At 41.8% G+C, this 20,940-nt stretch overlaps 3 protein-coding genes across 3 annotated transcripts in view; 2 read left to right on the top strand and 1 right to left on the bottom strand.

The window, feature by feature from the left end:
- Positions 1-20,940, top strand: part of acad10 (acyl-CoA dehydrogenase family member 10) — a 67,373-nt gene that overhangs the window by 16,620 nt on the left and 29,813 nt on the right. The window lies entirely within an intron of this gene.
- LOC110976620 (uncharacterized) lies at positions 119-2,834 on the bottom strand. Its single transcript, XM_087141527.1, has 5 exons — positions 2,811-2,834; positions 2,230-2,355; positions 1,666-1,771; positions 1,425-1,490; positions 119-1,195 (listed from the first exon to the last, which is right to left on the bottom strand). The coding sequence occupies exons 1-5, from the start codon at positions 2,817-2,819 to the stop codon at positions 1,122-1,124; spliced, it is 381 nt and encodes a 126-aa protein (XP_086997653.1). The 5' UTR covers positions 2,820-2,834; the 3' UTR covers positions 119-1,121.
- On the top strand, positions 17,174-20,395 carry LOC110976616 (somatostatin receptor type 4-like). Its single transcript, XM_022230059.2, has 2 exons — positions 17,174-17,456; positions 17,993-20,395. The coding sequence occupies exon 2, from the start codon at positions 18,037-18,039 to the stop codon at positions 19,162-19,164; it is 1,128 nt and encodes a 375-aa protein (XP_022085751.2). The 5' UTR covers positions 17,174-17,456; positions 17,993-18,036; the 3' UTR covers positions 19,165-20,395.

The following is a 20,940-nucleotide window of genomic DNA, read 5'->3' as shown; positions in this document are numbered from 1 at the left end:
ATATTCTCATTTTAATCCCTGAGATTTTGTCTTCAAAAGAAATCAAGTACATCTTCTCCTGCCAAATCTACAACTTCTTTCACACAGAATCCAATCAAAATAATATAAAAGTCCCGAATTGCTGCATTGTTATCTATTTATTCAAATCAAGCAACCACCTATATAAAAATAAGCCATGCGAGAAAAAAAGAAAACCTTGTGAAGTAAGAAAATGGTTGGGCGTAAACTACAATAAGCTACTTTCATGTTCCATTTGAAATTGGTTTTGCAAATTTGAAGCCTAAAACAATATAGGAGTAACAACAATTGGTTAAAGTATTTTAAAGAGGAACATATTTCAGGCTTCTTTGTCTTTTTTACCAAAGTCAACCGTCAAACCAGTTGGGCCATGAAAGCCAGGGCAGAAACTTTATTCTTGAAAAGGCAAGATAATTTTTCCTTCGCAAAGGCATGCGTTGGAAAATCAAGTTACCTGAGGAAATATTTCAGTGGGCACCAAGACGAGGGCGCTAAGGCGATTGCCACCTATTCCGTCTGTAAAGTTCTTGCCCTGAAAAACTGCATGCATCTTGCTTTTGTAGTAGGTTTTCATCATGTTTCGTGCTCGTCAGTTGACGTTGGGATTATTTACTTCATGGATTAGTTAGGATGTCTTTCCGACTTTCATTGAATCCTTTCACAGTGTCTCAGGGAAACAAGTTTTAACAACCTGTAACTTACAGATTTGTTTGCATGAATGCGTGAAAGTCGTGCTAGAGTTGTTTGTTTTTCCCATACAATATACGCCAAGCTTTCATGAATTACGCGATTGAATCAGCTTTTGCAGTTAAATCACCTCCAGATAATGCAATATGAAATGGATGAACATACATGTACCACCTTGACATCCTGCTAAACGTTAAGCCTAATTTTGATATTTCAATCTAAAAGTGTAGCATAGTTGGAGATGTTGTGAGAAAGCCTTAACCTAGAAGACTATCAAGCTGTATTAACTTCTCAAGCCCCCAAAATAGTTTAGAAAACTCAAATTTCAATCAGCCATCCTTGTGTTTATACTGTATTGTTTGTCCAGATGCCGTTCCTTCATTGTCTGGTGAAATAATCCTGACAACACTCCCCCTCTAACTTAATTCCGTGCACTCTCCGTCTATGCAAGATAACCCCAATTGGCATTGATCAGATGTAAAGCAGGTCCCTGAAAATTATTAAAAACATGAAAACAAAATCATTAACATCTTAGAGGGGTGTTTCACATAATATGGGATAAAAAAAAAACTAATGCACAAAATTGATGGAATGATGTGAAAACTTGGTTTGGCTTTTCACGGAAGTTGTTAATGGAAGTGAGTGAAAGTGTGGTGTTTTGGTTTTCGTGATTTCTAGAGACAAACAACTGAACGGCAATCATTTTTTCGTCAACTTACTTTTCACATTGAAGTAGGAGTTGAGAAGATCACGCAGTTTCAGCAAGTCTTCATCCTCCATGTCCGCTTAAAAAAAAAGAAAGAAGTTTGACAAGGCTATCATCGGGCGAGTAATTTATAAGGATGCAGCATGGAAAGCATTAAGAAGATGTTAAGGCTGCTCACAGAGGAAGGCTTGCAGAAGTCATGAATGAACAGTCGTGAAAGAATAATAATAAAGGGGCATTTGTTTGCTCAGTACCTGTAAATGATATCACCATGGTACAGCCAAGACACAGTACGAGGAACAGACAGATGTATGCCTTCATCATTGCAGATATACCGTCAAACTGATCAAAGAGGCAGGACTTGAGAAGAAAGAAAAGCACGTAGAGGATTATTTGTATTGGAGAAAGGTTATATATTCCATGCTTTTTGGGGATGTGACATTTTCAAATGGACTGACCTGTAGGATTGTTCAGTAGCTCAGTAGCTGTCTAGTGAGACACCAAGGGCGAGAATGAATTATGCTGTGATGAGTAGCAGGCTGTGAGGTTCAAATTCTTAGAATTTTTGTTGGTGCAAACTTGTTCCAATCTTTATAATACACGGTGAGATTGGAAAAGACCGTCACGTCCAGTTTAACAGGTGTTTTTCTCTCTGAAAAGTCCAGATTTGTGAGCAAAAATCTTTTCATGGATTCCCCACTTCTCACATCCCCTGTTGAAGGGGGATTTAGTTGAGGATGTATGACAGTTGTGCACAGTCCTGTAATCGAGATGCGCCTACAAAGATGTACCGTCAAACTACATGTGCCGGTATTTACCTTGACTGAATGGTCTGTGAAACGTAAAGTCTTGCTCAGTTGTCTTCCTCTGATGCTGAAATGACTCTGTGCGTTCCCTGGAGAATTCCAGCCTTTTATATGTGTATTATACAACCCTGGACCAAACTTGACAGAAAAAGTTTCTTTGTTGAAAATTGGCCGGGAACCTGTCACGAGAAGTACAAACTAAAATCGCATTTTGGCTGGTAGCCTGCATTTGAAAGGCACTCTTTTGTAAATGTGCTCGGTAACTCTGTGAGATTCACCCTAGAGCAGTCGTGCTGGAGCAGTCATGCTGTGTTGAGTTGATTCAAGCACCAACAACAGTTTGTTTACAAATTAGTGTGCAGGGTGCTGTTAGTGCTTGTGGTTGTCTCCCCCAAAGCTTTCACGGTAACAGTGAGTTACTATTATGCTGCCCCGGTTCTACCCGAGGCCATTTTAAACTCTTTTTGTCCCGCTGACAGCATCAGAGTGTGGGTCGGAGAAAGAAAAAAACCACTCTCAAAACAAAGGCAGGGTATAAATGGTCAACCTACAAACTACAAGTACAGCGAGATTGACACCACAAATTAATATACCGGTATCATCCCTGTGTGATGTTTGCACGATGTTTCTCCTTGCAACCCCAACAATGTGCGACTCTCCAAGGCTAGGTCACTGAGAGATCATGGCCATGTACAGCAGTCAAGTGTCGCACCATTACCATCTCTACAATCTCCCCAGACATCTTTGTATGAAGAGTTTTAATGGCATGGGTGTAGCCATGATTTTTTTCTGGAGGGGACAAATTGCTTTTTTTCCAGGGGCGGGGGTGGTAAAATTTCCCAGGGATGGAGAAGCACTCGTCAGCTAAAGCTGATCCCACTTGGTGTCGGGATTCCTGATACCAGAGACCTTAGGTTTGTATGCATAGCCGCGGTGCCCGAAATCGGACAAAAGAACTGGGCCTCATAAAAAATGTTAATAGCATGTCTCAACCCCCCCTTGCAAAACCCATGAATGGGAGAACTGCCAACATTCTTATTTGTTGTAGCTCAAGTTTGCTTTAATCACATCTTATTTTTGAAAAACAGTGGAGAATTTCCCCCACCAAATAATCAATCCAACTTTGTTGAATAGCCTTATTGTGTGGTTCTCTGATGCCAGTTCAATTACTTGTACATATAAGCACCCACTCTGAGTGGCTTCACCCCTCGTGCTTTGGGCACTTAATATTTAAAATTTGAGGGATGCGTACACTTTTGGGGCAAAGCGAGCATTTTTCATGGCTTTACTGAGCAAGATCAGTAACTCAAATACAAACGCTCGGTTATGTAGGTACTTTTCAATAAAATGAAATGATTGTGAATCTGGTTAGGTACGTGAATTATAAAAGTGAAAAAGTAGGCCACACTTGTCAGATCACTTCACGCATTGTGCTTCCGTCTGAATGAACAGATGAATACTAGTGGTCTTAGCACATGCTCAGGGATATATGATTCATGAGGTCAAAACTTGTTATCAAGGACTTTTTTGTACAACGGCTTCTTTCTCCATTTGTTGTAAGGGACATAAAAAATTGAGGAATTTGGAAATCCATAAGATTAAGGATAATTCTAGAAATCCATTACAGTAGGGGTGACTTTGCCCGGGAACAAGAGTGTCTGTTTGCTGGCCTACAAAAACAACTTTGCATGGCTGAGTTTAGTTGTGCGTCACACTGTTCTGTTGCCTTCACTGCCAGAGGGAATAATCACAAAGCGAGCCTCGCTGAAACTCTCTTGATGAATAGCCCGTACCTGGTAAAATTATGGGTTTACCCGCCACTGAAAATATCGCAGAATGTTTTATTGAACTCCCTAACGTTGCCAATTCCCTGATGACTCAGAAAATAATACAAGTGGCTTCTCAAAAAGTGGCTTATGGATAGGAAAACAAATACAAGGAGCAGTTAATGTTGAAAGGATTTTTGATTTCAGAGAATATTGCGCATTAATCATTGTTTGAAGACAGAAGTCCAATTTTTTTTTTTTGTTGTTTATCATAGAAATGGAGCTAGGCCATAAAAGAAGGATTAATTAACAAAGTGGGAGCAGGGAAAAACTTCAAGTGTTTCAGTTTATTTTACTACAATTTGCTCTCAAATATTCATTTGCCCGCCCCCCCCCAAAATTCAGATTCTTGTCATTCAATGTAGTATTTGACTCATTCCCAGAATTAATCACTTGTAATAGTCAGAACTGTGTGACCTTATTCAGTGATTGAGTGGGCATTCATGTCCACTGAATCGCTAATATGTAGAGATGTCATTACAGCAGTGATGCTGCAAGTCATGCGTTTGTTGCACGCTCTCTTCAGGCATTAAATGATGCGTGTGTTTTGATGCACAGGCAGGGCGAATATGGTGACTTGTTGACAAATGAATGCGTGGTCATACTAATAATAATAACAAGGTATTTATAAGGTGCACACGGTACCTCACAGTACTTCCAAGGCATAGATATCTTATTATTATCCCTGCACATTTGGCTCACAATCTCTGAACATTCCTGAAACCATCTCAGCTCCCTGGGGAGTATATAACCATATCTGCCCTCACAGGTACCAATTTAATCCTTTGTGGAGAGAGAGAGATTTCATTTTCTATTACTACACAAGGCCGTACGCACTAATATTTTGCAACGGATGACATTTACCGGTCTTGTGGGACTGTTAACATGAAAAATCCAGAAAGCCCCAGAGTTTCTTTCCAAATGTGTGGTTGCATTGAAAAACACAGTTTGCACTGTGTTCATGCGCACCATATAAGTTTTTATAATACCATCTCACCAAGAACCAATTTTTTTTTTGGGGGGGGGTGGGTAGCAACATTCAGGAATTCCTTGCCACATTTGAGGGCTATCACACGCCTTGGGAAGGTGACCTGTTGCCTCAAACCAGCTGAAAGTTGGAATTTTGAAAACTGAGATATTGGTATTTTTGAATTCAGCAGAAAGAGAGCTTTCCAAAATGGTACGTAACGCTTGGGATAGAAGCATTGGTCAATATTTTGGAATGTCATTTTCGGTCTTGTGTGCCAACCTTGCCATTTTTGTGTAGGCATGAGAGTAGAACAGGTCCACATAATGGAGGTTTGTGTTAACCTGGTGTGCACTAAGCCAGGCCCTCTTTGAAAAAGTTTGAGAGACAGTTTAGGGTCAGGTTTATTTGTAGCAAAAAAGGGAAAGAAGAGGTCAGGAAACTGTCAACAAAAATCTAGTTGAAATAAGAGAAAGAAATGCTCACTCTACCTACAACAAAGTAAATGTGTGTGCGTGTGCAAGATCATCCCCTCGTAGAATCTTGTTAATAGTACCAAAGGCCTGAAAATGTTGCCTGTGTATCTTTCTTGGATCGTGAAAAGCATTCTCTTCAGTAGCCACATAGAGCAAGAGTGTATTCCCTGCCTGTTTGCCTGTACATGTGTGTTCTTACCTATGGCTCATTCTCCTACCGTATCAGGAGTGTTACATTTTCAGCAATGCCAGTTTCTTTGCGTTTAAAACACGGAAAACCAATGATGGTGTAAGTTCCATCATTTCCAGCAATGTCAATGGTCACATGTGGGCAAGTTGTATGAAGGACCCCAGTTAACCGTAACTTAACTGTACGTAACACTGCTCCATTGTTCAGTCTCGTCAGCAATTGCTCCAATGTTCAATATACTAGTCAACGACGGTTGGACTAATCTCGTCAGCAATTACTCCAATGTTCAATATACTAGTCAACGACGGTTGGACTAATCTCGTCAGCAATTGCTCCAATGTTCAGTATACTAGTCAACCACGGTTGGACTAGTCTCGTCAGCAATTGCTCCAATGTTCAGTATACTAGTCAATGACGGTTGGACTAGTCTCGTCAGCAATTGCTCCAATGTTCAGTATACTAGTCAACGACGGTTGGACTAGTCTCGTCAGCAATTGCTCCAATGTTCAGTATACTAGTCAACGACGGTTGGACTAGTCTCGTCAGCAATTGCTCCAATGTTCAGTATACTAGTCAACGACGGTTGGACTAATCTCGTCAGCAATTGCTCCAATGTTCAGTATACTAGTCAACGACGGTTGGACTAGTCTCGTCAGCAATTGCTCCAATGTTCAGTATACTAGTCAACGACGGTTGGACTAGTCTCATCAGCAATTGTTCCAATGTTCAGTATACTAGTCAACGACGGTTGGACTAATCTCGTCAGCAATTGCTCCAATGTTCAGTATACTAGTCAACGACGGTTGGACTAATCTCGTCAGCAATTGCTCCAATGTTCAGTATACTAGTCAACCACGGTTGGACTAGTCTCGTCAGCAATTGCTCCAATGTTCAGTATACTAGTCAACCACGGTTGGACTAGTCTCGTCAGCAATTGCTCCAATGTTCAGTATACTAGTCAATGACGGTTGGACTAGTCTCGTCAGCAATTGCTCCAATGTTCAGTATACTAGTCAACGACGGTTGGACTAGTCTCGTCAGCAATTGCTCCAATGTTCAGTATACTAGTCAACGACGGTTGGACTAGTCTCGTCAGCAATTGCTCCAATGTTCAGTATACTAGTCAACGACGGTTGGACTAGTCTCGTCAGCAATTGCTCCAATGTTCAGTATACTAGTCAACGACGGTTGGACTAGTCTCGTCAGCAATTGCTCCAATGTTCAGTATACTAGTCAACCACGGTTGGACTAGTCTCGTCAGCAATTGCTCCAATGTTCAGTATACTAGTCAACGACGGTTGGACTAGTCTCGTCAGCAATTGCTCCAATGTTCAGTATACTAGTCAACGACGGTTGGACTAGTCTCGTCAGCAATTGCTCCAATGTTCAGTATACTAGTCAACGACGGTTGGACTAGTCTCGTCAGCAATTGCTCCAATGTTCAGTATACTAGTCAACGACGGTTGGACTAGTCTCGTCAGCAATTGCTGACCAGCCTACTAAGGTTAGTTGTGCTGCTGGTTGCTATAGCTGTTTTTTAATAGCACAATGCAGAGAGGACCGATTTAAGACAAAATGGCAGAAAAAAACAGGTGGTTATCATTTTACCTTTTGTTTTGTTATCTTGCCCTCCTACTCCCGCATTTTCTCCCCACAGGTCTAACCTTGTGTGCACTGGATAGAAAGTGTTACCGTGGTAACCGCATTTCAGCCGAAGTTTGTAAATGGTAGTGTCATAGAGCATTTTCAAAATGAGTGGATTCAGTTGAAACTTTTTTTTTGTTTCAGCCATTTTGAAGAAGCGTTCCGAAACCATGTGTTCAAGCTCAGACTAGAACCAGCAAAACCAAAGCCAAATCCCCCCATTTCAAACTGCTCTTACAGCGGGAAGCCTGGTACCAGTACATATGTGTGGTATACATGTAGCTGCAATCACCACCAGGAAACCAGTCAAGGTTCAGGTACTATGTGCCCGGATTCTGCTGTGCTACAGCCGAAGCTTCTAGGAAACTTTTCTTTTGTGTATTAAGAATTGCCTGTTAGCTTCAGGTATTGTATGGGGGTCCACAGAGCCATCAAGGGTACATCTGTGTAACTCTATTGTTTTGTCCAAACGCAGTCATGCGTTTACCTCCCAATTAGCAGAAATTTGCTGCCTTCGTATTTCTTGTCGTCCGGGTGGAAACATTTTGGTTAAACTGATTGATTTTACTTCAGTCACTGGAGACTCAAATCACACAGCCCATGAAATTTTCATGACTTATCTTTCAGTACTCCAGCCATTGTTCAATCAAGCCTATGACTCCCCTGGGTGATAAAATATCATATCCCTTGTCTTAACAGTCAATAATTGTCAAGAATTTTTCAGAAATGATCGAAGGTCAGTCTTTGTGTACAGGGCCAAGCAGAGAAAAAGACAGGTTGCCGTAATGGCCATTGTCAGTGGTGTGGTGTTTCTCTTGTGCCAGGCACCATATCCCACGTCATCAGAATCATCCTGTGGATTTGCTTGATAGCGGAAACGCCCAGCCCTGTTGATGTTGAACTGGGTTCCAATCAGAACTGGTTGACGTTATTTCCCCAGCTGATCAACACCATCATGAATCCATTCATCTATGGTGCACTGAGTGCACTGTACAGCGCCGCTTTTCTTGAAGCCGTCGGCTGCAGACGCCGACCTGAGGGGCTACAGACCATGTCACGTCCTCCTGCGTGTGCAAGAGAAGACTCCCACCAGAGAGAGGACCAAATCTGACACGTGTAACCAGTTGTGTGATCATTTTATGATGGGTTGTCGGACCTTTTAGAGTTGTCGCTTCCATTGTACTAATGCTGACAGGATTAATTTATCGTTTGTATTGAAACATGACATCTCCCACAGAGTGCGACTTTGTTGCGTGTTTTGTTGATGGAGAAGCTGGAAATTGTTTTCGTGGAAATCATTTCAATAACTCATTTTTGTAGCATTACCCAAATCAATGCTGTCATAACTGACAAGTCTGGTTTTCAGCACAATGGCTGTCGTGGCATAAATCCATAGGGGCAATGGGCATAATGTAAGTTGTCTAGCTGTGGAAATTTGAAAAGTTGGGGGCTGAGGGACAGTGATCAGATGTACATGTTGTGTGTACTTACATCAAAATGGTGCCATTTGTACTTTTTATACTACTTTTGCTTCATTTTGACTGTGGGAAATTCAAAAGAATATCTTTATTTTCTCTTAACATTTGGCCAGTATATTTCCGGGGGGAGAGTGTTGTGGGATATGTGACCCTCAACCCCTTGGCAATACCACTGCATAGAAACTCAAACAGCTCATTGGTGGATCCGGGCCAGGTCCCAATTTCACGGCACCATTTTAACAGTTGGCAAAAAAGTCATGCTACCTTTTGCAAAAACAAATGTCTAACTTTAAGCACTATTTCATTATGGTCTCTGTTAGTTTGAAATCACACACTAAGCAGCACTTTGAAATTGATCACAGTCTCACAGGGAGGCCCCCAGTAATGGCGGGAGCATTGTTAATTACAGTTCAGTATTCTGACAAGGGCAAGTCCTTGTGCAAGGTAACTGTCACTGTGCATCAACCAGTACCAGTGGTGTTCCTGATGTACAAAGTGATTGTTGGCCTGGATTCTGCTGCAGTGCATCTAGAGTTTCTATAGAATAGCCTGCTTTTTGTTTCTTATGATATTAAACTGAATTGTTGTTCATGCTTTTAATCACTGCCATCATCTGTACAGAACCATCAACGTTTTATCCATCAGCAAGCATTATCCATCAAAGTTTTGTTTAAATAGTCTGATGCAGTCATCAATTCCAATTACTTTGTTTACTGTTCATTGCCATCCCGACCAGGAATCGTTCACTTCTATTATAATTTTGCTCTCTTTCCTACCTGTAGAATTTCATTTTATTAATTGCAGTTCCCATTGGCCTTGTCTGTGGCATTTATTTGTGATTGCTTTCCTGGTCCCTGTCTAATCAGTTTCAAGCTTACAACACAGCTCGTCATGTTGATAGCAGTCTAACTGTGGATGTGTCTTTCACTGCAAGGTTTTGTTTGATGCAAGCATTCGACCATACACATGAGAGGTGTAGTGAATGATTCATTGAGACAAAAAACTGACTGTGGAAACTTCCAACCGGGAGTGCTGTGAACACTTGTTAAGCAGTCCTTGGAGATCGGTGTGTGCCTCCTAGTTTACCTGTCGCTGAACTGAAAGGACCACCATGGGATCAGACTTATCATCAGCCGAGTGCAGTGAATATCTGAACATCAGTGAAGCTGAACCGTCCCAGTGGCTTTACACCCCAACGTATATCACTTACATTACCGTTGGCATACCCGTTGCCTTGTGTGTTGGTGTAATTGCAAATGTAAGTTTTCTGTTTGTCTTGATCCGTATTCCAACAATGCGGACCACAACAAATGTTTACCTGACAAACTTGGCTCTGGCTGATCTTCTGTTCCTCAGCCTATATGCAACAATCACACTGTGGAGGTATACCATTTCTCCTGTGGTGTATACCTTTCCGTTTGTGAATTCGGCCGGTTGCACCCTGTTTCATGTCTTGCTTGAGACTGGATACCATGCATCCATTGCATTTGTTACCGTGGTAACATATGAGAGATACCTAGCCCTGTGCCATCCCATAGGGTATCTTGGAGTCCGTGGATCTCGTCGAGTCACCAAATTTGTCCTAACCTGCTGGCTGGTTGGCTTGATACTTGCATGTATCATAGTACCTGAAGTAGCACTCTTGTACAAGTGGTGCGTGCAGTGGCCCAATGGAGATGAGTATCAAGACTTGCCGTCAACTGTGGTTCACTGTGTTCCTGTAAAGCCCAATGTACTATTCTACAATCCACTGCTTCGAAGTGGTCCCTGGTTCCTTGTCATGGTTTGTAACATTTATATGTATGTCAAACTCATACAAACTTTGGTCAAGCAGGTAGCAACTGAAAGTAGGTTGGGCGTAAGTCAAAGGGCCAAAGATCGGACAAGACAAGTTGCAGTCATGATCATTGTCAATGGTGTGGTGTTCTTCCTGTGCCAGGCACCTTTTCACATCCTTGAAATCATCAAGTGGATCTACCTGATAGCAGATATGCCCAGTCCCATCAACACTGCCCTGCAATCCGGTCAATATTTGGTGAAAAACGTCCCACAGGTGATCAACACCATTGTTAATCCGTTTATCTACGGTGCGCTGAGTGCACAATACCGTGCTGCATTTCTTGAGGCCTTCGGCTGCAGGCGCCGACCCAGGGAGCAACTGAACATGTCACATCCTCCTGTTAGTTCGAGGGAAGATCTGAGCCAAAGAGAGAACCAAAACTATCATTCCCAATTGGGCACTTCTTTAGACTCATTGTGACTGATCGACCGGCATTTCAGTGATAGTTTTAGCATGGAGGAAGGACACAGAAGGAGTTTGAACTGCCCGGGCTATAACATCTGGCCAAATACCGCTTTCTGGCATGCCTGGTATGTCCATAGCCAGAGCGCAGCACACGCCTGCTACTCACCACCCGTTTTGCATCCATAAGCCCCCTTTGTACCCCATGATCATTGCTGCAATTTTTCACTGGTAATCTGCATCCCTAAAACGTTGTGTACTGCAGTATAGGAAGTTGAATATTCATGCCATTGTTGTTGCTTGGTATGATCTGACAACAACATCAAATTTTGTGCTTGTGCAGTTGCTTTTATCAGGCTGTATACCCGAAGTGTTCATGTGCAATTGTTTGCCCTTGTCGAACGCTTTCTTCTGGACTTCTTTTAGGAATAAATAGCTAAGCTGTTTGAAAGATTTTGGGTTTTATTTGAATCATTTTTATTACGGAATTGACACAAAAAGGTATTTTATGAGATCTCATGATCACTCCCTGTGATGAAACAGCGCATTTTGTTTTTCGTGAACTTAACTGTCCTGTGGTGTTCAACATGATGTTAGCCAGTCTTAGCCAAACTCATACAAAGACTTTGAAAACTGATGTTTTGGTGTGACAAAATGAAATTACAAACATATGCATGGATAATGGAAAAGGGCATCAAAACTCCTTAAAAAAATTATTCAAAATGACAAAAGTAAATCTAACGTTAGATATTTTTTCTGTCTGTTTCCTGGTCACTGCGATAGGTTGTAGTTGATTCCAAAGAAAACACCACAAATATTGTTGCGATATTACTGGCCCCACTTGTCCAGCTAAGCTGCAGGCAGTAATCAGGCATTTTTGGAATGTGTACTATTGTTCGTCTGACCGGGCGGCGATGATCATCGAGCACTTTGATGTGCCAGAGTTGTAACTCCTTCTGTGTCCTTCCTCCATGGTTGTAGTGATATTGCTGTCGTTCTTTAGTGGGATTGTTCACTTGTTTGTTTTATTTCAGCTTGAATCATTTTGCTAGGCAATATCACTGTATCCTTGCCTTTTTAATGTACATAAAAGGTAGAAATCGTAATACACAAACATTATCTGTCTTTTATTACATTACCAGACATTGCAGACATAACAACACCAGCAAGAACACCAGATGTGGATCTAGATAGTCCCCTCCCCCCTCACTCTTACACCAAAAGAAAATAAAACAATAAATAGATCACATAACAATTCAAATAACTATGGAAAGATAACATCCTGTAAGGGTTATTAATTGTACGTCAATAACGATGTAATGAATTAATACAAAATGTGTCCAGCTTTTGGCAGCAATTCGACATAAAAAATAAAAAAGATAAACTGAGGGGCCTGACCTCCCCCCCCCGAAAAATTCCTGGACTCGCCCTTGAATACTGTAGTCACTTTCAAAAACTTGAGCTAACTTGTAACTTGACTGTGCCTGGTTACGCAGCTTTTATTTACTTGAAGAGCAACTCCAACGGTGGAAGAAAATAAGAAATCTAGCTGTAGGATGTTTACTTGGATCCCATTATAGATATCTATGCCACATAAACCCAGATTCAGCAATATTTTGGGTTTTAAAAAACTCACTTTTGAGACCCGTTTCTGCTGAGTGCCATGGCTAGCTTTTGTGAAAGGAGCGTATGGTCATCGCTTCATTTACATCTCATGAATACGGCTTTTCCAGGATTTTGTCGATGTAGCACCATGGAAACGGTTCTCCAGCTGTGCTTGTACACACTGAGCGGGCGCGGTCACGTGTGAAGTTACAGTTATACACTGTCCCAAGTACAAGGCGCAGAGCCATACCGCTTTGATCCCATCGTGCCCCCAGAGTGCCAACGGGATCCCAATCGGGCTGGCGATGGGGCCACCGCTGGTGAACAAGGTGGTGAAGGGTACCAAGATCATTTGATAAATACGGCTTGGTAAGTTCAGAGTGAAGGACAGATGTGTTCGATGTTCTGAAAAACAGCGTCAGGCCAGACTGGCAGCTCAGGCATGCAGGCCTTTGTACAAAAACATATCCACAAAGCCAGGTCCTGGGAGGTCACGATGTTTTTCATTTCCAAGGTAGTACATCATCAGAAAAGTATTTCTGTGTGGCACACCAATGGTAAAAATGTGGAAAGTTATTGAAAAACCAGCAGAATTGGTCCATATGTTTATCACATTAGTACTATTTATTCAGAAGTCACAGTGCCACTTTACATGTGTAACTTATTACTTAGATACCACGTGAGGATATTAAACTATATTCCCCATTTTCACCTCCGTTGGGGTTGCTCTTTAATCACTATTGGGTCAAACATAAAGTCGCAAAAACCACCATTGGGCCACCTCTCCCATGAATGTTGGTTGAGTGTTTTGAGGCGTTTGGCTGCAATTACTTGCAGTTGGATGATTCGGTTAAAAAGAAAAATCACCCAAACTACTTGTTCTGGGATATCAAAAGTTATGTTTCATGAAATAACACTGGGAGAAGTTGACCAAGTATGGTGAATTTTGAAGGATTTACATGTAGTGTGGGTGGATCGATGGTGGACAGCGTCATATATAAATGTGACTTTCTCTGTGTATAAATGTATATACATGTATATCAAAGACAAAGTCTTTACAGTGAGTCATGGAAGAAGTGTGCTTCATGCTACTGTACACCTCTTAAACAGTGGAGTTCTGATTTGTCAACCAAAATTGAGTCTTTTTATTAGTAAGCTATGTTTTTTGACAATTTTGAGAAGATTGCACATGTGGCTTGGCCATAAGATCTTGGCTCCTTCAGAGTAATGGGAGATTTTAAGACACACGGTGGCAGCATCAGATGAACTGGTCCTTTTTGTCAGTTCCGGGCATGCACACTTAGTTTTGAGCATGCGCCGTTCTGAGCACGCGCACAACTGTGGAAAAGGACTGGTTTGTTTGCTGCCACCAAGTGTCTCAAAGTGTCCCATTGAATCCATGTTGTCTGCAACTTTTATTGTCTTCTAAAGCATGCTTCAAAACCATCTTGAACTACTGGAATAGCCACAACCAGGGTAGCAGAGTCCACTGCCAGGGGACCCTGTCAACCATTATCCATGTTCATACGCCACAAAAATGTGCCTTTGTCTCACTGATAGAGACCCAAGTGTAAATACAGTAACAAGTTACTTATCGAGCAGTGTAGTCAGGATTCTTTCACTGTGGGGAGGACAAGTATGGGATCTGAATTTTAATGGACAGGGATGAGATTTCTCAGTTTTTTAACTGATATCAGATTTTTTTGTTTTGGATTTCAACTTTTTTTCCTCACTGGCTGTGTACAAAAGTATAGGAGATTATCACAGTTCAGCTTCTCTATGCCCTTTTTGGGCTGCTTTTAGCTATTTTTATCATTATTCAATCTCATCCCTGAATGGAAGGATGCCAACGTATCAGTTTTTCCAAGCATTTCTAGTATTGTTCTGTTTTTCAAGTTTCTCTTGGTAGAGGTTGTATAAGGTGCTGGTACATCCGTCCCACACAACAGAAATTGTCTTTTCAGTGCCGTCCAGATGATTGAATTATTCATCGTAGCTTTGACCTCTATGTACCAGCAGATTTGGGCTTCAATAGCTCTCCTTACTTTCTCAGTGCCGAGAGCAATGATGCAGTTTATGATTGCCACTCGACCCCTTGTCTTATCAACACTTACCTCACTATGAAAACACTGTTCTGTTCATGATCTTTGGTGGATGGAGTTATAGATGTGTTGTACATACCAGTACAAGTTAAGCCTGTCAAAATGGATCAAAACCATTACTGACTTTGGAATTAAACCTCAAATCTGGAGTGCTGTGAACTGCTGCAGTTAATCAGTCGTTGGAGATTGGTTGTGTCAGCTACGTTGCCCGTTGTTGAACTGGAAGGACCACCATGGGATCAGACATATCAGCGGAGTGCAGTGAATACTGGAACATCAGCGAGGCTGAAGCACCCCAATGGCTTTATAGCCCACTATTTGTCAATTTTATTACCATCGGCGAACCGTTTGCTTTGTGCGTTGGTGCAGGCGCCAATGTGACTTTTCTCTTTGTCTTGTTCCGCGTACCAGCCATGTGGACAACAACGAACGTCTTCCTGATAAACGTAGCTCTAGCCGACATGCTTTTCCTCAGCCTACATGCCGCCAGCAATCTGTGGAGTTACGCAGTTTCTCCTTCAGTATCTTCATATCCATTTGAAAATTCGGCTAGTTGCTCCATCCTGTTCATTGTGCTTGAAACTGGATACTTTGCATCCGTTGCATTGGTTACTATGGTAACATATGAGAAATACCTTGCTCTTTGCTATCCTATGGAGCATCTCAAAATCCGTGGGTCGCGCCGAGTCACTAAAATTGTCCTAACTTGTTGGCTGGTTGGCTTGATGTTTGCATGTATCATAGTACCTGAAGTAGCGCTAACCTACAAGTGGTGCGTGGAGTGGCCCAACAAAGATGAGTATCAAGATTTGCCGTCAACAGTGGTGGACTGCATTCCTGTCAAGCCCAATGTAATATTCTACAATACGCTGCTTCGAAGTGGCCCCTGGTCCTTCGTCATGATTTGTAACATTTACATGTGTGTCAAACTCGTACAGACTTTGGTCAAGCAGACACCAACTGTCAGCGGAGGGGTCAGTGGCACAGGTCAGAGGGCCCAACAAAGAAAGAGACAAGTGGCGGTCATGATCATTGTCAACAGTTTGGTGTTCTTCCTGTGCCAGGCCCCTTTTCACGCCCTTAAAATCATCGAGTGGATCTACCTGATAGCGGATATGCCCAGTCCTATTTACAGCGCCATGCAAGATAACGGGTACTGGTTGGGAAACTTCCCACACCTGATCAACACCATCATTAATCCGTTCATCTACGGCGCGTTGAGTGCACAGTACCGCGCTGCATTTCTTGAGGCCTTTCGCTGCAGGCGCCGACCCAGGAAGCAGCTTAGCATGCTACCTCCTCCTGTGTGCGCAAGACAAAACCTGAGCCAGGGAGAGGACCAAATATGACACAACCAGGCACTTGGACCTTATTAGACTTGTTGCCGTGATCAGCATGTTTATTGAGGGTTTAGTTATGTGGTGACCGTCGCTCATATCTATTCTATTAATCCTTCATCCAAAACACCCAGGAGAGACACGTCTTTGTATAACTTTTCATAGGGTATAGCTTGCCTGCATCAAATGGAGCTGAATTTTATGTGAATGTTAACAGGGCAACAAGCAGAAACAAATGCCCGACAGTTGTTGACTCTTGTTAGACTTGAAGCTTTATCAATACCCGTCTCATTTCAGATTAACAAATGGCCACCGGACCAAAAGAAAAATGCAGAGATGAAACTCAGTGAGCAAAAGACTCAGGATAACCTTTGTTGCTTCTAGCAAAAACAGTAACGCTTCATTAGAAATGACTCTGACCCTACTGAAGTTCATCTTGGCTGTGAGGAATCACGAGCTGGAAAAGCTGCGTTAACACCTTTCAAGTATACATGCCTTCCTATGCAAATTCACTGTATCCCCTTTCACTGTACAGCTATGCGACATTATGTTATCATTCATTTAATTCTTAGACAACTTTTGCTTGCTAGAAATCGTAATGCAGGCCAAGAAGTTTATCAACACCTGATGGGCCAGAACACGTTCTTCCTTTTTGAAAAAATTTTCCAGGTTTAAATATCATTGTTTATTGCCCTGTTGACTAGTCTGTCAACATTTAGTATGTAATCTATGTCCAAGAGGAAATGATTGCATGTTTTTTTGAAATGTGTAGAATATATCCTTTATTCAGGCCCCATAGACGGTTATCGTAGGCCTGGATTCTGCTGTACTACTGGTACTGTTGATGTTTCTGTGGAATTTTCAATTTTGTTTGTGCATTATAATAGCTTATTCATTTGCTTCAAGCATTGCCATTTGACGCCATGAAGGGTATCTCTGGTGATTTGTACTAATACACTGATGTTTCAATATTCATATCCAAGCCTTTTAATAAATTATTACAGTCATGCTGCTTTGGTCGTCAGTTTGTATTCCATCGTAAGTCCAAATCACCTGATGAATGAAATTTAATTGTGGTTGTTACTCCAGGCCTCGTCCAATCAGTTTCAAGCACGCAGCACAGTCTTGCATTTCACTGCTCATTAGAATGGAATTATCACATTTGCAAACGTACCTGTGCGATTCAGTTTGGAAAGTAGAGCAGATGAAAAGTGTAGCTTTGCATCATTATCTGATTCTCTTCTCACCATGGACAAGTCAAAAGACACATGGTTAGAAGATTGGAACTGATGACATGAATTTTAGGAGGCTTTTCTGAGACAGCTTTATTTCTGATCTGGCCAATTGTGCATTTCACGGTGTAGAGCCTACGGTAAGCTATAGCAAAGACGCAGTGTTTCTGAAAACCCATTGATCAACAAGTAGTGGCATACAGTGAATGCAGAAAGGAAATAAAACTGGGATTCAGTGAAGGGATTTCTTTGCCTGGGCAGTTGTCCAACACCCAGCTTCGGCTCCATCTCACGCTCCAACTGTTTTTGTTACTACCTGACTTAGAAGCTGTTAGCACAATAATTAGTCTAATAATGCCACAAAACATCAAATAAGATGCAAGAGGACCAAAAAGTACAGTAATCCAATTTAATTTAAATGCTTCAGGCCCACAATCGAGGATTGGTTTTGAGACGGAGACAAAGTTGAGTATTGGAAAACGGCCCTGGTACAAAACTCAAACTGTATCTGAAACTGCTGTGATGTCTTGTGCATTTACTTCACTGGTGGAAGTGGCATCTGGCTCGTCCATTCAGTCAGAAAACAGTTATCCTTGTCATTGAGAACTTGGAAAAAATTATGCCTCTTACAGCTGCAAACTGGTGAGGTGTATTTGTGTATCATTTTCATTGCCAGGGTTGCTGTTGTTTATCAGGGAACTCTAATCTTTATTTCCCAACATGGGTGATGAGGACATCATGCCTGAGGAATGCGATAAGTACTGGAACATCAGTGAGGAGAACGTTTCTCAGTTCCTTTATACCCAAGGCGACGGAGTCTTTATCACCATCATCATACCAATCATTTGTGGATTCGGTGTCATCACCAACTTGGGTTTCCTGTGCGTTGTGTTCTGTGTGCCCAAGATGAGATCTGGCATTTATGTCTACCTGTCACAGTTGGCAGTGGCTGACTCACTATACCTTAGTCTAACCTCGGCATACTTCATTTGGTCATATGCAGCATCTCCGGTATTTCACCACTTCCCATTCTCAAACTCGGGTGGCTGCATGAGTTTTTTTACCGTGCGTTTCACCTCCATTGTTGCCTCTGTGGCACTGATAACTATGGCCTTGTACGATCTGTACCTCACCCTTTGCCACCCTTTGAAACATCGTGTAGTGCACAGTTGGTGTCGAACCTGCAGGATTACTGTAGGCTGCTGGCTGGTGGGACTCCTTGGCGGTGTGTCATTGGCACTTGATTCCTCAACTGCTCAAAAGAATTGTCTGCAGTGGCCTCACGATGACATGTATCAAGAATTACCTACAGTGGTCATAGCCTGTACTCCAGCCCATCCAAATGTTGTGTATTATTCTGGACTTCTCTTCACTGTGCCTTGGCTATTTGTTATTTTTGCAGTTGTGTACATGTGCATCCGCATCAGTCGTGCACTACGTGAACGCAAGGCTATCAATAAAAGGAGACAAGTGTTACAAAATCAACGTCAAATGACGAGAATGATTGTCAGCAACATAGCCATCTGCATCATGTGCCAGATCCCAGCACTGATCAGAAATGTTTCTGTGTTCGTTGCTTCGCTCACTGGGGTCCCCAAACCAGGAGCGGCATGGAGAGGCTCCCTTTGGTTGAGCGTTGTTTTTCAGCTGCTAAACAGTGCAGTAAACCCCCTGCTCTACGGTGCCATCAATGCACAGTGCCGGGCTGCCTTCTTGCGAGCGCTTTCCTGCAGGAAGAGGAAACCTGAAGACAAGGATGCAGATGACAGCAAAGTCAAGATTGAAAGTGCATGTAATACTCTACCAGTGCATCAAATCAATCAAGACACAAATATGACTTGGCTTTGAATTCATCAGTAGAAAAACAGGCATGATGCTGCAGAGGTCTGTAGGGTTTCATCACTCTCCCCCCCTGGCTCCTCCCACAAGAAAAAGGTATTCTAAGAATAGTTGCAGTTTATTAGTGATTTCTATAACGATTGCCATTTTCTGACGATCAAAACATTTTCGAATGAACAGTTTTAAAATAGTTTCTGATGCCTCACCCTAATTTTAAAGAACCTCCTATGCAGTCAATTGCTTTTTAATCTGTCATCAATTTTTGGAATACCTTCTTCAGTTCCACCAAGACCCTCGACAATCAAATCTTTTTAGAGCTCCAATCAATTGCCCTGATGTAAATTTAGGAACAGACCATGTGCACTTGGCATACACCAATTTGTAGTTTAACTGTTTATAGGTGAGAAATTTGACTATTTTGTGTTTACATCAGCTATGGCATGAACTGGCTATTCTTGGTGAATTCTTTCTTTTGGTTTAACACTGCTTCAAGCATTTGGCCAGGTGATTATCAATGGGTCCTAAAAAAAGTAGCATTCGCTTTTACTACCATTCTTGAAGCATTTACTCATGTTTGTATAAATAATAATGAAGCAAAAGCTTTTACTTTAGTGCAATTGCTAAAACGTAAAAGTTATTTACTTTTTACTCTTTAAGCTTGCGCTTGACAATAAGCAGTTGCTTCATTTTGTATGAATTAAAATGAGTAAGTTCCACAGAATTGGAGTATTTACTTGACATTTTTCAAGACTGGGTCAGGGCAAGCTTGAAAACGAGGAGCATTTACTAATGCTCAAAATGGCAGCGTTCATGAATGCCATTCGAAAGGACAAGCTGTATGCCTTTAGGAAGGAATCTCAAGAAACCAGATGCGGGCGGCTGTAGTGATTTGAGAGTGGCAGAGCAATATTCTTTATCAAGGTTTTTGCGATCAATATTACTGCCATCGTGCTTATCTGCCATGCTAAGGTCTTAAGATACAGCACCGTGCTGCAACGAAAACCCTATTGTACAAAAAGTGTTCGGCTGTGCAGTCGGCCACAAGCATAAAGCATTTGCTAATATGATTAGTAGATGCTGAATAGTAAGAGAAACATTTAATTCCTACAAATTCAAGCATTTGCATATTCTTAATACTTTTACTTCTCAGTAAATGCTTTTGCTGTTTGCTTGAACTTCATAGCATTTGCTAGTTTTTATTCATACAACCCAATAAAGACTTGACTCCCAGTACACAGAATGCTGTCCTGTTGTAACTCCTACCTCTCTGTGCAGAGCGAGAATATGAAAAGGTTTGGTGTTGGTTCCACACACTCACTCTTGACTGCGCTGAGGCAGCACTGGTGTTATCTCCATCCATGCTGTTTTCTCCTAGCTTCTACTTGTAATTTCAACCTTCATAGCTGTACGGGGTTCCAAACTGATTACAGTAGACTGGTCCATGTAGCCATTTTTTGGTATCTTTCATATAGGGTGCAGACCACTCATTCAAGTGAGAATTTTTGACCAGCTCATAAGCATTAAAACTGCCCCCACAGTATCTTTTGAAAAAGGAGATTGTTTGGCCCCCAAAATGGTGAGATTGTGTAAATCGTTGCCAGGATCAACTCCCTGGGTCTTTGAGCTTTCATATGAGGGCAGAAGGGCTAAAAACTACGGTTGAAAAATGGTCCTAAGTGCCCGAGAAAGTTGAGGGTTGCCACTTGAAAAATGGCTGCAATCAGACTTCGGAAAAATCACTTTTTGGGGGGTGATTTTGTTTTGTGGGAATAATTAAAAATGTAA

This window comes from Acanthaster planci, linkage group LG09, assembly GCF_054643075.1.
Source record: "Acanthaster planci isolate LZ-2023a linkage group LG09, COTS_SCS, whole genome shotgun sequence".
Lineage (NCBI taxonomy): Eukaryota > Metazoa > Echinodermata > Asteroidea > Valvatida > Acanthasteridae > Acanthaster > Acanthaster planci.
This window is presented reverse-complemented; position numbering and strand designations above follow the sequence as displayed.

Excerpts from the sequence above, each read along its gene's own strand:
- LOC110976620 (XM_087141527.1), bottom strand. Across the intron at positions 1,491-1,665 it reads CATGGTGATATCATTTACAG|CGGACATGGAGGATGAAGAC; the intron begins GTACTGAGCAAA and ends TTTTTTTTTAAG. Across the intron at positions 1,196-1,424 it reads CTCCTACTTCAATGTGAAAA|GGACCTGCTTTACATCTGAT; the intron begins GTAAGTTGACGA and ends AATAATTTTCAG.
- LOC110976616 (XM_022230059.2), top strand. The coding sequence starts at position 18,037 with ATGGGTGATGAGGACATCATGCCTGAGGAATGCGATAAGTACTGGAAC.